Genomic DNA, 14189 nt, shown 5'->3' with positions numbered 1-14189 from the left:
ACTCTCCGAACATGGCGCTACATCATCATCAGCGCGAGCTGCATACCCCCCGGATCGACGTGACCCTTACGACCGAACGTCTAAGCATGCTACGCCGCCAGTTTACAGAAGGTCTATCCCTCCACCGCGGTCGGGAACCCAGTCACATCCGCCGGGGATACCCCCGAGCCGAGAGTGGAAACATGTCCTTCGTGATGCTCACAGAGTCTCAATTTGTTCCTCCGGCCGTGGAAAGCTCCAACCTACCCAGTTCTCGGCGAAAAAGCACACCGGGCCAGGATACCACTCAGGAGGATGGATCTTTTGCTCAACAGATCGAGAAATCGGCTCAATTATTCGAGATCGTGTCATCGCGGTCAGACATCGACCATCCTATTTGTGTAGATTGTACCGAGCTGTTGGTGGATGGGTTGCAGAAGCGGCTTGCTGGATCGACGAAGGAAAGGGATGCATATATCTCTTTTCTGAGAGATTTGAATGCCTCCATTCCAACCTCTGAAGAGCTTGAGGCGGCCGAACAATCCCTCCAAGAGAGTCTCAAAGGGGAGGAGACAATGTATGCTGAACTTGAAAAATTGGAGAAAGAAAAGGCCGCTCTCGACGAGGAAGTCGCTGTGTTGGAGGAAGAATCCCAACGGCTAGATGCGAATGAGGAGGCGTTCTGGCGGGCCCGGAACGGTTTTGCCTTGACACTGGCAGAATTTCAAACTGAGCGGGATGCGTTGAACATGCGTTACGACCACGACTCGCTGCAGCTGGAGCGGCTGCAACGAACCAATGTCTACAATGACGCGTTTTGCATTGGTCATGATGGATATTTTGGTACAATCAACGGGCTACGTCTGGGTCGGTTGGCCAACCCTTCGGTCGAGTGGCCGGAGATCAATGCTGCCTGGGGACAAACCTGTCTGCTTCTGGCTACGATTGCAGAGCGTCTGGGCTTCCAATTTCAGGGATACCGATTGCGGCCTCTTGGTTCTACCTCACGGGTCGATAAGATTGAGTATCCGCCGCAGGCTGCCGGGACAGCTGTCACGGAACGTGGCGCGTCCAGAGTCACCCAGCTGGATCTCTTTTCGTCGGGGGATCTCCCGCTCAATCTCCCCTGGCTGCACCGTCGGTTTGATGCTGGCATGGTGGCGTTCCTGGACTGCCTGCGCCAGCTCGGACAGTTCGTTGAGTCCACCCCAGCCCCGGTGGCATCGCCCCGTCGCGGTCAGACTAGCGCCACCGCACCAGGGCTAAGACTACCCTATGAGATTAATCGGGATCGGATCGGGGATGCCAGTATCAAGCTTGGCTTTAACCAGAATGATGAAACATGGACCCGTGCGTGCAAGTATACCCTAACATGCTGCAAGTTTCTGCTTGCGCACGCGAGTAATGTTGCGGGTGCAGGCTCGAGCAACTCAGCTGCTGTCGCCGCCGCCGTCGCTGCTGCTGAGCAGACCCGACAGGCATCAGCCAGCCCCGCCAGGAATCGACCCTAAGAAAGAGATTCCCGCTTGCCTGCTGCAGCAACTGATGCCTCTGACGGTGCGAAGTGATCCTGGCTCGTGAAGAAAGAAACCGGCGGTGTGGATGTTTGCCCATCATTCCTCAGTCCGATGCCTTTCTTTCTTTTGTTATTTTTCTTTACACTCGCATGGAACCACTGGCCCTGAACACGACCCCATGGGCATCAATCGTCAACTCCACGACGGAGAAGAGGGGGGCTTGGGCAGTTTTATCGCTTCCGTACTTTTGTGAGAAGTATGTCTGGTCACACCCTGGCACGACATGCGTCTCACCAACCTGCCGAGCCCCATTGGCTAGCTGTCCCAACTCTTCGATCGACAAGGCATAACTGCCAATCTTGCCTTCCTGTCATCTGCCGGGGCCATGCAGCACACTGGCTCGTGGGCCGCGGAAGCCGTTCCATTTCTATTCAGCCTGCCTCTCTCGACCCTCCGAGGGCTCAGGGAGTTCCCCCTTCAATACGCTATTGCGGCATCGCTGTAACATTCGCCACGATTTACTTCTGATCCGGTCTGCGCGCTACATCCTAGTACCTGCATGCGATCCGAGCCGGTGAACGGTGGTCCGTGGGCCTATGACCATGGCCGCGGCACATATCTCCGGATTTCGTCCGGCGTCTGGGCATTGAACGGTGTGGACCCTGCTCCACGCGGAAAAGTCCGTCTTTGTGTCTCCTTCCGTGACTGTCGGTCGTTGCTCTCCACTCCTGAGTGGGTTGAGAGGAGTAGGCCGCGTTCCCGCGCGCCCACTTGGTCTCGTCCCGTTCCGTGCCCATTATCGTACCCAGCAATAAGAAGCTGCCAACGAATGCCCCAAAGACCAGGAACCCCAACGAAATTAGCCCTCCCCCCGTCAGGACAAAAGCACTGGCTCACGCGGCCCCGCATTTTGGGCCATCGAACGTTCAGATCGATGCCCGTTCGAGCGCGAGCGTCCCCCCGAAGCATGCACGTACAGTAGTAGGGACGGGCGCCCGGCTGTCGCTCCACTCATGCCGTACTTGTGCTGGCCTCATTTCTCGCCACTAAAAAAGGGGGGGGGAAGGAAAGGAAAGGAGGGAGGAAAGAGAGGGGGTGCAAGCGGTTTATGGCCGGAAAAAGAAAAGCGCTGACAGCCACGGGGGGTGGGAAAGTACGAGGAAATGGCCCCATCCGCGCACGGAGTACCTTGTCGAGCCTCTGGCTCGCCTCCTCATCTTCAGCGGGGACTCGGATTGTCCTCCCCGACCGCGTCGATCCATGCAGCTCTCGATGCCTTGCCACCTGACACACGGATCGAAAGTCTGTTGGGAGGTCTAGGGTCTGATTCGATCGGAAAGGGTCTCGGTCCTTCGGTGCTTTTGTCCTTGTGTCTGGGCGTTCTAGCCTTCGCTCTCAACGGGGCCAGGGCCGTTCCCCCCTTCATTACTGGGCCGCTTGGCCTCTTCCATTGCTTGTCCAGCCAGGTCCATCGATGTTCATCGATGTACATGAATAACCCACTCCCCGCGCCTCCCCCTCGAGGTACTTTCTCGTCGACTCCGTTTTCGTCGAACAACTGTTGTCTCTTGTTGCTTTTGTTTCTGTTTCTGTTTCTTTTTTTTTTTCGTCGTACTTCTGTCCGCGCCCTTCATGGGGTCCCGAGGTACCTGGCTGGTACCCCAGTTGGTATCCCCAGCTGAGGCGATGTCCGTCTAGGAAGTAGACTGGACCTTCAATCCACGTATTACGTACTTCGTACCTCGACTCTTACCAGACCAGGAACATCAGGAACATCAGACATATATGGAATATTAGGAATATTACTGCTCGTTAGTGATGCGTGTTTAGCATGAGTAAGAGCCTCTTCCTTCTCCCCTGTTCCTCTTCCTCTCCCTCTCTTTGTCTTTCTCTCTTTCCCTGTCTCTCTCTCTTCCTCTTTCCCCTGGCTCCGGGTATCCGGACAAGCTCTTGAGGTACAATGATTGGGGCTTCGGGCTTTGATTCATTGCTGTCTCCTCTCTCAGATTCTCCCCTTTCCTCCCAATTGCCCGTCCGGTCCCGATCCCCGGGGCCCTCGAGCTGTTCGTCGACCCGACTGACCGGGCCAGCGTTCGCGCACCTGACGCGGGTCTTGGAGGCCTGAGTTACGGCCCACCCAAAAAAAGAAATCAAGTAGAACAAAGGTTGGCCACTGTGGCCAACCTGACCGAGAATGGTCAACCCGACCAAGGGACCAAAGCGCAAAGAATGTGCGCGTGGGGAGGGCGGGGATTCCCAGCCTGCGTGAATCCTTTCGTGTCGGGGGAGGCCCTCTCTCCAGCTTCCCCCTTGATGCTCCCGCTGCCATCGTGACGGTGGGCTGCCCTTTTTTTTGTTTTTGTTTTTTCTTTTTATATATATTCATCTCATCCCTCAATCGTGCTGTCCTGGGCCTATTCATACTAGTGAGGCGGTCCCTGGCGGACGAAGTATACATGTATCGGGAGGTCGATCCGGCCATACAAGGTCAGTAGCTGAGAACGTACAGAAACGTACTCTGTACGGAGGATGAAGTACATAGTGCGAAATGAGATATCGAGCTTCCCAAGCAGTGTCCATCGGGTTCGGGGATGTTCATTTCTTTCTTCCTTGTTTTTTTTTTTTTTTTTTTTTTTTATTTGTATTTTTATTTGTATTTGTATTTGTATTTTTTTTAGGCTTGACCCCCCTCCCCCCAACAGCTCTCGCTCGTGAACTGTTCCGCATTGCCATTCCCCTCCCCCTTCTTTGCCGCACGATCTAGGCATGGGGATGACACTTTGTCTCTCAACGGCGAGGCATGTTCCAACGGCTGTCCCACCCTTGCGTCTACACGAGGATGCACTTCCCGCAAGCGAAGGGGCGGGGGGGGGGGGAGGCAAATTGGAAAAAAATAAAATAAAATAAAAAAAAATATATATATATATATATGTACTATATATACATAAAATTTAAAATAGAGAAATAAAAATGGAATAGAAAATGGAAACTGGTATAAACGAGGATGGACAAAAGAAAAAAAAAAAAAAAAAAAAAAAAAAGAGAGAGAGAGAGAGAGAGAGAGACCAAAAAAAGCAAATCGCGCAGAAACTCCAGTGGGCTCGAACAAAACAAAAACACCTCCGTGCAGGGTATTGTTACAATGTTTCCAAAGTATCTTGAACAGGATCCAGAGCCTCGGGTCGGGCCAAGGGTCGGCGGGACGCAACCACAAAAACAAAAAGAGCTGGAGGTTTCGGGCCGCTCCCGGTGAGCAGCACCCCAACCCTGGAACCTTTGCGGGAGTCCCCGGGCACGCCGGCGAGAGGGAAGCGCGCATCATTAGGAGAGGGGGGGGGGGGGGGGGAAAGAGGGGAGATATTGGAGGTCGGCTGGAGATCCGTCGAGCTGTTCTACCCATTTTCCCATCTCCAATCGCCCGTAGAGATTTTGGGACTTTCGTAGCTTGCGTTATTCCTCAGGACCCAGGACTCAGTCTCGCCAATGCAGGTGCTGATTTGTCCGGGCGCGCGGTCCCTCCCCTTCCCCCCCCCCCAGGACTTACCGTTCGTGGTATAGATCGCAAGACCCCCAGTCGATCGCAGGCACGAACGTGCCACCAAAGTCAAATACGGCCAGTGCGCACGCTCATTGGGCCCACACGAGGGGGATGGGTAGGCGTCAGTCCCTCTCGCCTGCAAAGAAACCAGACCTTTTCAACGAGCCGACCGAGATCGAAGCTCCCAATGCGGATGGCATCTCTGGATGTTGAGCACCCCTCGCACCCCCCACGCCCCCCAATGACCGCATGGCCCGAATGGCGGCATGGCCGACTAGAGGACCGCACTGATTAACGCACCACCGCCGGTCGCCCAGCGCGGGTGGAGAGAGAACGAGGAAAAGAGTGGGACTCCGAAACAATTCAAAGGCAACGGAAAATGCATCCAATTTGCGGCCAGTGCACTGCATGTAATAGTTCGGTTGGGCTGTACATTAGGCCCGAGCAAAAGTACCCGATTCCCGGTCTCCACTCGGGGCGCGTTCCCTTGTGCTTTTGCTCGTGCCCTGTGCGTTGTGCGCGGTGCTGGGTTGATTTGCTTGAGTTGTCTGTCGTTGCTTTTTCGGCGGATACTGTATTTTCTCGCGGACGGCGCAGGCTTCGGGGTCTCGGACGTTGGACACGGGAAACGGATTCTGATCCTGGGGATCAGAATCTCTCATCCATGATCAAGCACGGAAGGCCAGGTCGGGGATGGACGGGGAGCCGCCGCCGACAGATTGCGGGAAGTATACGCGACTCCTGCCAGACGAGGAGGCATCCGCATCGAAGCATCGAGGAACTACACCGTCTGCGCGTGGAGTCCCTTGAATCTCTCTCTCTCTCTCTCTCTCTCTCTCTCTTGTGCCTTCTTCCTTGTCCCTCGACCCTAGTCCCCTGTCGCGTCGAAGAGCGCAAAGACAAGATATGAGACGCCGTCCGGAGTCCTATTGTTTCCAACCCTTGTTCGCCCTGGTGCTGCGACTCCCGAACTCCTTCTCTTTTGGGCCGCGCCCTCCCCCCCCTGTCCTGCGCGCGCGCTCTCTCTCTCTCTCGCTCGCTCGCTCTCCGTCTTTCTCGCGCGCGCGCTCTCTCTTGGCCCGCTGGCCCCCTCCAATCTCCACTTTTAACGCTCGCTCCCTAATGTCCAATATCTAGAAGTTTAGCTTTAGCTGGGTCCTCTCCCCTCTCTGCGTATCTCTGTTTTTTTTTGATTGTTGTTTCGGGTTCTCTGTTGTCGCTTTTCGCTCGCTGCGGTCTTCTCGCTTCTCTCGCGCCCGGGAACGAGCCCGTCCGTCTCGTTGGGGGGGGGAGAGCGCTGGAGATCGTCTCCAGTATGATGGACCGTCACCGTTGGCGATCATGACACTGACAAGCGCTGCAGGCCGATGGAGCCGTCGCTGCAGGCCGGCGCTGATTTGGCCGGGGAAGCAGGGGGTCGTGCGTCCGCGCGCCGCAGGTCGCCGCAAAGAGCAGTCGAGAGATTCCTTGGCCTCGGTTTCTGATCGGAGACCTGACAAGTTGCCTGGTGATCGCATTCTTTCTCCTCCTTTCGCTGGGCCTATGATTCTCATAATTCTCTTAATTCTCATAATTCTCATCCGGTCCCGATTTCCCGGGTCTTCTGGGTCTCTGCTGAGTCCGGGTTATTGGCTGTCCCTGTTGCCCTCTTTTGGCGGGTGTGGTTTTTGATTTATGGCATTTTCTTTTATTATTATTATTAATTTTTCTCTCGCTCTTTTTTCCTTGAAGCTGCCCTTCCCTTCCCTTCCCTTCTCCCCCCCCCACCCCTCTTCTTCGTCGGTTCCTATATCATCGTTGGGTCCCGTGCGGGTTCCCGTTTCCCTTCTACTGCGGTCTCCTTCGGTCTGAGGGTCATCATCTCACATCTCACATAACACCTCACATTGAGCTGGCAGGATTGGACTCGGTTCCTCGACTCGACGGGATTCCGCGCATTGTCGAATCCTCGAATGTTCTTGACTCGCTCAATGTGTCGATGCTGCCATACCTGATCATTGCCGCCCTCACCAGCCAACCAAGTCTCTCTCTTCCTCGACCCTTCTCGTCTATACTTCCTTCCCCCTCCTCTCCGGGGATCTTTTTTAGTTCTCGTTCTCTTTAGCTCTGCTCCTCTTTCCTCGGCTGTTTCGTATAACAAAAAAGACCTCTTCCTCTCCTCTCTATTTCTCTCTTTCTTCTCTTTCTTTTTCTCTTTCTCTCTCGCTCGCTCGCTCTTCCTCCTCCTCCTCCTCCTCCTCCTCTCCCCTCCTCTTCCTTCTTCTCGTCCCTCAATCGGCTTGGCTCTCGTCATGGACCCTTATCCACCCCCGTCATCCATGGCGCTTTCGCCTCAATCGCCATCGGCTGGATCCCATTCGAGCATTTTCCGGCCCCGCCGATCTGAAGACTGGCACGACTTCCGCGAGATCATCGAGCAGCTCTACCGCAACGACCAGTTGAAACTACGGGACGTCAAACGCATTATGGAAAAAGACTACAATTTTTATGCCTCGTACACCCTCCCTTTTTCTTTTTCTTTTTTATTGATTCCTTGACCCTTCTCTTTGGTGTTTGGTTCTGTTCCCGTGTTAGCACCCTCATCATCCCATTTAACGGATCCGTGGTTGCAAGACTGCAAATATCTGCTCCACGCTTGGGTAGGCGGCTGGTTGATGTGGTCGATGGATGCGCTGCTAACCGCGCCCCCCCCCCCCTCTGGTCCCCTCGCGTTCCTCCCCTGCATTGATCCGAGCTTGCCCAGGCAGACACCACTGAACAAATGGCCCTAACTTTCCCTCTTTCGGCAGGGAAAAACAATATAAAGACCGGCTGGCGGCATGGCATGTTCGCAAGAACATCAAGGCCAAGGAAGTCCAGCTGATGATCCGCAAGCAAGAGAAACGGGCAGCCCGTGGCAAGCAGACGGCCTTCCGGGTGAATGGCCAGCAGGTCGACCCGAAACGCATTGCTCGGTTTGTCCGTCGCTATGGCACGACCTGGGATCAGGGTAAGGAGTCGGAACGGCCGAGTCCACGGGCGAGTCCAGAGCCCTGTAAGTCAATTCTCTTGTTTTTTTTTTTTCTTTATATATACAATATCGAGAGACAGAGAGAGAGAGAGAGAGAGAGAGAGAGAGAGAGAGAGGCGGTGGGGAAAGTGGTTTATGGTTTTTCTGCCTCGTCCCGTCGATATAGATCCCTCTTTATACAGGGCGTCGCAGTGGCGGAGGCTGTGTCGAGATTTACCATTTGACCATCTAACGCATGATCTTCCTAGCCACGCCATCCGACATGACTTGCTATACGCCTGAACCAGAAGAGCACTCCGCTGCCACGCCGGTTTCGCCCTCGGACATGCACTCTCCAACCCGGGAGACGTCGGCGTATCCACTCACATATGGTATGTATCAGCTTCTGACGCCGATCGAGATCTCGCACGAAGGTGCAGTCAAAAAAAGCCGCTCCGTGAAGATGCTCATGGTCATCCCAGATTCGAACCAAATAGACAACATCCCCGACCTCGTCATGGATGACGACCAGCCCTCGTACCCGATGGGCATGCACTCCAATCCGCCACCCCGTCGCACTTATCACCCACCAGAACATCTCATGCACGCCCACCCGGTGACACACTCGGGCCATCCAGCCTCTCCAGTCGCCACCGCCGGCCCGCCTGCAGCGCCGGGTCCATCCCAGGTGTCCCAGGTGTCCCAGGTGTCCCCGGTGTCCCGGGTGTCTCCAGCATCCCCTGCGCCTGGTCCGCCGGCCATTCCCGTCTCAAATCTGCACCCCCAAGATGCCCGGCATCCAGCCAATACTTCCGCCCAGATGGTCCACGGCCCGGAGTGGAACCGTCTGGATACGTTCCAAACCCGACTTGAGAACCTGCAGTACACGCTCAATCAATCCATGTCCAAGTGGGCGCGCGAGCAGGATCCTAACCAGGAAATCACCCACCATGAGGGACTGGGAATGTGACCGTGACATTGGCGTTAATGATGTACAAGCAGCCCGATTCCCTGGGTCTGTCTTTGTTTGTTTTTGGTGTCTTGAATCCTGGTTTCTTCCTGTATAGGCTCTCTGTTTTTGCATTCTCTCATCTGCAGCGTGTATGTCTGTTCTCTCCGTGCCCTCTCTTGTTCTTGGCCCTTGTCATACCCTCTCCGCTTGGTCGTTTGCGTTCTTTTTTCTTTGGCTTCGTATACACGCATTCCAGACAAGGAGATTGAGAAAGGAAAATTTCATAGCAAGGGCGTTCTATTCCTTTATCAGTTTGGTCTTCTCTTTTCCTCTTCGCTTCCTGTCTTCTCCTCTTTCCTCCCCTCGGCCATGATTCGATTTCCCCTCCCCCATCCATGGGTTGATTGAGATTCTTAGAGCACGGGAGGCGGTAGTTCCCGGTCCTGAATTTTTGTTGCTTATGTTGCCCGGCTCTCCCTTCCTCCAACGACAGCGCTCATATCTTATCTTATTCACTCGGGCCCCTGCAAGACAGCTCGACCCTCGCACTCCGACATAATCAGCATCGTCTGCATTTCTTACTCGTCTATATTGACCTTTTCTATATTTGATTTTTTTTTCTTTTTTTTTTTTTTTTTTTTCCATCGCTGCGCAGCCTCCGCGTCTTCTGCTCCGGTGTAGGTAGTATTCGTCTCCCCGTGGTCTGCGGGGCCCGGTTTGCAAGACATACAAGCGGCGACGTCCTCGCTCCGCCTGTTTTCTAATGTGCAAATATTTCTTTTCCTTTTCTTCGATCCCGAGATTATTGTCGTCGACATCTCTGGGCCTTGAACCTGCCACTACCCAGAACAGCGACTGGCACCAAGGTCTCTGCGGCATCGCCAGTGTGCATCCCAGCGATGATTCATCTTGCCTCTGGCCCTCAAATCACACATCTCACTCTGCGGCCTTCCTGTCAATCCCGGCCGAACCGTTCCTATCTCCTCTCCGCGCTCGAGTCATCATCGACTCCATCCGCCCTGCGATGACCTGCCCAGTACATAAGACGAGAATCTTCCATCCCCTCCTCAGCCACAAAGACGGGCCACATAGTCCGCCGCGAGAACGAGACCAACCGCGATAGAACTGCACACACAAGGAAAGGCAACCCCTCTGGAAATACGCTCAATGTCATCATGTCGGCCATTGCCCATTTTGCGTGATTGGAGAATGCGGGCGACGGGTGGGAGACAGGTCTTACACGGGTTCGAGCAATTGCCCTATCATGTTGGGGGATTGCAAGCTGAATACGAAGGTGACAAGCCGCGCAGGGGTACAGGTATGGGCAAGACCTCACGATCTTGACTACATACGTGTATGGGCTTGACTCAAAAAAGTTATTATGAACGAGGGGGACTGCTGTCGCTGTTGTATATATATGTATACATTTGTATCCATGTCTCTTTCAGAACAACATAGAACGCACAATGCACGCGCGGCCAAACAGTCTGTAGCTCTCCATGTCCCTTCTAATTTGCATTTCCTAGAAGACAAGACGGGACAATCGAGTCGGGAGTTTAGATTGCTGACGCCAAATTCCAGATTCGGTCAAATGAGCCCTAGATCCCGTGACCTGGCGGCGTTTTCGCGATGCCCGCGCGACTTTCCCGCGTTTCCACGGGCGCCTCAACCGTGGCTGCCCCGTCCTCGTCCACCGGACAACTGCAGGGTCGCCGTGCTGCCTACAAAGTGATCCCGTCATCCTCACGTCCCGCCCTTCGCTCCCCAGGCAACTATGGTGGCCCCATCTATGGCCCAAGTGTCCCACTCTCCGCCGGATCCCTGACTAGCCAGCCCATGATGGCAGGGCGAAGCAGCAAGATGAGCTTCTTCGAAGCCCTGGAGCAATTAGACCATCTGGACGAGTCATCAGTCTCCGAGGAAGACTCGGACTCCCTGGAGGATCTGCTCACGGCCGCAAAACACCCCGAGATTCTGGATCTGACCAGTGACTCGCCACGTGCTCATCGGGTCATGCTTGCTCGTGCGCAAACCGAGCCTGGGCCCTCGTATACAGAGACAGAACTATCGCAGGACGCATATAAAGCCCAAGACAACCCCAGGCGAACGCCCATGCATCCATCCGACCCGAACATGAGACCGATCAAACGCGCTCTGACAACCGGAACCATGCCCGGAGCAGGTGCGAAATCCAGCGATCCGCCTGCTGGAAAGAAGAGGAAATCCACTACCGACATCTCCCCGGCCGTACCGGAGGAGCAGCGGATCTTCAAAGAATTAGTGTTCTGTACGACACACACATACACACACACACACACTGCACGACCCGCCATCCCATGGCTGATGGTGCTATATTCCTCCCCGGGACCTCTCCGCTAACTGCCCTTCCCAGTCTTCTTCCCGAACAATGTCATTTCTCCCTCGCGCCGTCTGCGCATCCAGCGGGCGCGGGAATATGGCGCCCACTGGGCGACTGAGTGGGCAGCCAATATCACACATGTGATTGTTGAGAAAGGCCTCGGTTATCAAGACCTTCTCAAGTTCCTCAAGCTCGCGTCACTTCCGGTAAGTTCTTGAGCTTCGATTCTCGGCCTCAGGGTCCGTAGAACGCTTGGCGAGAGACTCTGCTAATTATATTGGCCTCTTCCGCCCCTTCAGGAAAACGTCGCTCTGGTGAACGGGGTGTATATATCAGACTGCATTAGATTCCGCTCAGTGCTGAGCCCTTTACAGGGGCGATTCCGTGTAGAGGGGTCGCCGGTGGTCTCTAAGCATGTCGGGCCCGTGGCTCCTGTTGAGTCGTGTGAGGTGGAATCTTTGGTTTTGAAGCCTTCACGGCGTGAGGTGAAACAGACGCCGGAGTCCTCTCAGCAGAGTAATTCAGGTATTACAGGTACGACGGTGGTCCCAGCTGCTTTGGAACCGGCCACCAGGGAATCTTTTCAAGAAGGCGGGAGTGAAACGGAGAGGCGTGATCGTGATGTGCTTGATGATCTTATTGATCAAGCTAGAGCTGTGCAGCACTTGGTGAGATCCATGAAGACCATAGGGGGTGGAATCAATGAAGGCGGTTGCTAACCGTTGGTGATTTACTCAGCCTCTCGATCCGATCGACTCCCCCGACGAGGAGTCTGCAGAGGAGTCCGAGGAAGAGCCCGAACCATTAGAAACACCCGGCCCAGATCGAATCACACAGGACACGTCTCCAGCACACCCCTCAGCCAGGGATTCCTGGGCTCGAAGCTTTGCGTGCATGCAAAAGTTTGACCCCGGTGCAAAACGGGACAACCCAAACAGCAGGACCATCCAGATTCTCCAACAGATGCTGGACTACTATACACGGACCGCGGACCCTTGGCGCACACTCGCTTATCGGAAAGCGATCAATGCGTTGCGCCGACAAAGTAAACGTATAATGACACGCGCCGAAGCCTTGTCTATTTCTGGCGTGGGCGCGCGACTGGCTGACAAGATCGAAGAAATTGTCCTGACCGACCGCCTCCGCCGCCTGGACAATATCAATGACCAGGAAGAAGAGCGTATTATCCAGGAGTTCCTGGGCGTCTACGGTGCAGGGCTTGTCCAGGCGTCCAAGTGGGTGGCGCAAGGGTACCGGTCGCTCGACGATTTGCGGGAGCGGGCGCCTCTGACCAAGAGCCAACGCATCGGCGTGGAGCGTCACCACGACTTTGCACAACGGATCCCGCGCAAGGAGGTCGAATCCCACGGGGCGATTGTGCGACACGCGGTCCAGGCGGTGGACAGGGACATGCAGGTGATCATCGCCGGCTCTTACCGCCGCGGGGCTTCGTCCTCGGGCGACATCGACCTGCTCATCACGAAGCCAGACGCGACGCTGGAGCAGATCCGTACGCTGGTCGTGGATGTGGTGGTGCCGCGGCTGTTCCAGGATGGGTTTCTGCGAGCCAGTCTGGCAACCTCGCGCCGGACGGGGGATGGATCCAAATGGCACGGTGCGTCTGCCCTCCCCGGGACGGATGTATGGCGTCGCATCGATCTGCTGTATGTGCCGGGCGCGGAGTTTGGGGCCGCGCTGCTATATTTCACCGGGAACGATATATTTAATCGGAGTATGCGACTGCTGGCGCGCAAAAAGGGCATGTGTCTCAATCAGCACGGCCTGTTTCAATGTGTGCTGCGCGATTCGGCGCGCGTTAAGGTCAATCCGGGCCGACTCGTCGAGGGCCATAATGAACGCCGGATCTTTGCGGTTCTCGGAGTACCCTGGCGACCTGCTGAGGAACGGACTTGCTAGATTGGGCTGCGTGGACTATATCATATCTAAACGAAGGCTAAACGAAGGCTACATGACGGCTCTGGTCGTGAGTCGGGGGCAGAGTCATCCCGGTTGAATTCGCCCGGGCTCAATTTCAGCGCGGCAGCGAGTCGTCTCGCATCCATCCCAAATGCACTTCCTCAGGGGTTCAAATAATTAATCATGAATGTCTGGATCTGTCCCAGAAACGTAGCAATCCATTGTAAAAGGAATCGCGCCGGAGTCGACCAGCTAGCCTTGCTGCACGGTGTGGTGGGCAGAGGAGCCAAAAGTCAAATGGCACAAAAAGCTGCATACTTCGCTGGTTGCTGAAGAGATTTCGTGCAAAGGTGACCTCAACCTTCTTCCTTCCTCCCGATAGATTTCCCCACTCCAAATCCGCGCTGGAAAAGCCCATCTTCATCCCCTCATCATCATCGATCCCCCTCCTCCCTTCCATACTTCGTCCATCACCGCCTTCCCTTCAACCTGGGGGTCCACCATCACCGCCTTCGTCCCTCATCACCGCCTTTTCGTGCCATCACCGCCTTTCGTGCGGTGAAGCCTCATCGCGTTCTTCCCCCCTGTGACTTCCAGACCGCCCTCTACTGCCCCCCCAGTTTTGCCGCACATCAAGACATTTGCTTTCGAAGACTCGATCGTGTGTGAACCTCGGTCGACTCGGGCTCTGCCTGGATCTCCCCTCGAACCTGGTCCTCCGTGGTGATCTCGCCACGGCTGCTGGTCTGCTGTGCTGTCCGCAATTTTGCCCTGCCAGCTTGCGCTTCGCGTGTCGGCTCTGTTTGTGGTCCAGCTGATCGCGTCTGGCCCTGCTCCAACGTGGACGACGTGATCGAGTCGACAACGACAATTGGCCTTATTGGAGTGCTCTTGGAAGTGAACGCGTTGACGAATTTTCTTGCCTGCTCGACCATCCC

At 55.2% G+C, this 14189-nt stretch overlaps 4 protein-coding genes across 4 annotated transcripts; 3 read left to right on the top strand and 1 right to left on the bottom strand.

Annotated features, from left to right (window-relative positions):
* Positions 1 to 11: 11 nt before the first annotated feature.
* Positions 12 to 1490, top strand: N7462_000600 (beclin 1; the record flags this gene model as incomplete). Its single annotated transcript, XM_057072326.1, has 1 exon — positions 12 to 1490. The coding sequence occupies one exon, from the start codon at positions 12 to 14 to the stop codon at positions 1488 to 1490; it is 1479 nt and encodes a 492-aa protein (XP_056938856.1).
* Positions 1491 to 7325: 5835 nt separating this feature from the next.
* Positions 7326 to 8993, top strand: N7462_000599 (Clr5 domain-containing protein; the record flags this gene model as incomplete). Its single annotated transcript, XM_057072325.1, has 3 exons — positions 7326 to 7528; positions 7824 to 8068; positions 8293 to 8993. The coding sequence occupies 3 exons, from the start codon at positions 7326 to 7328 to the stop codon at positions 8991 to 8993; spliced, it is 1149 nt and encodes a 382-aa protein (XP_056938855.1).
* Positions 8994 to 10604: 1611 nt separating this feature from the next.
* N7462_000598 (DNA-directed DNA polymerase IV) lies at positions 10605 to 13251 on the top strand (the record flags this gene model as incomplete). Its single annotated transcript, XM_057072324.1, has 4 exons — positions 10605 to 11262; positions 11368 to 11540; positions 11634 to 12002; positions 12073 to 13251. 4 exons carry the CDS (start codon positions 10605 to 10607, stop codon positions 13249 to 13251), a joined length of 2379 nt encoding a protein of 792 aa, XP_056938854.1.
* A 632-nt stretch (positions 13252 to 13883) lies between these two features.
* N7462_000597 (uncharacterized protein) lies at positions 13884 to 14186 on the bottom strand (the record flags this gene model as incomplete). Its single annotated transcript, XM_057072323.1, has 1 exon — positions 13884 to 14186. The coding sequence occupies one exon, from the start codon at positions 14184 to 14186 to the stop codon at positions 13884 to 13886; it is 303 nt and encodes a 100-aa protein (XP_056938853.1).
* Positions 14187 to 14189: the final 3 nt, after the last annotated feature.

Source organism: Penicillium macrosclerotiorum (assembly GCF_028827735.1).
Source record: "Penicillium macrosclerotiorum strain IBT 26536 chromosome Unknown utg000001l_segment0_segment0, whole genome shotgun sequence".
Lineage (NCBI taxonomy): Eukaryota > Fungi > Ascomycota > Eurotiomycetes > Eurotiales > Aspergillaceae > Penicillium > Penicillium macrosclerotiorum.
Note: the sequence above shows the minus strand (reverse complement) of the source record. Positions and strands in the feature narration are given on the sequence as shown.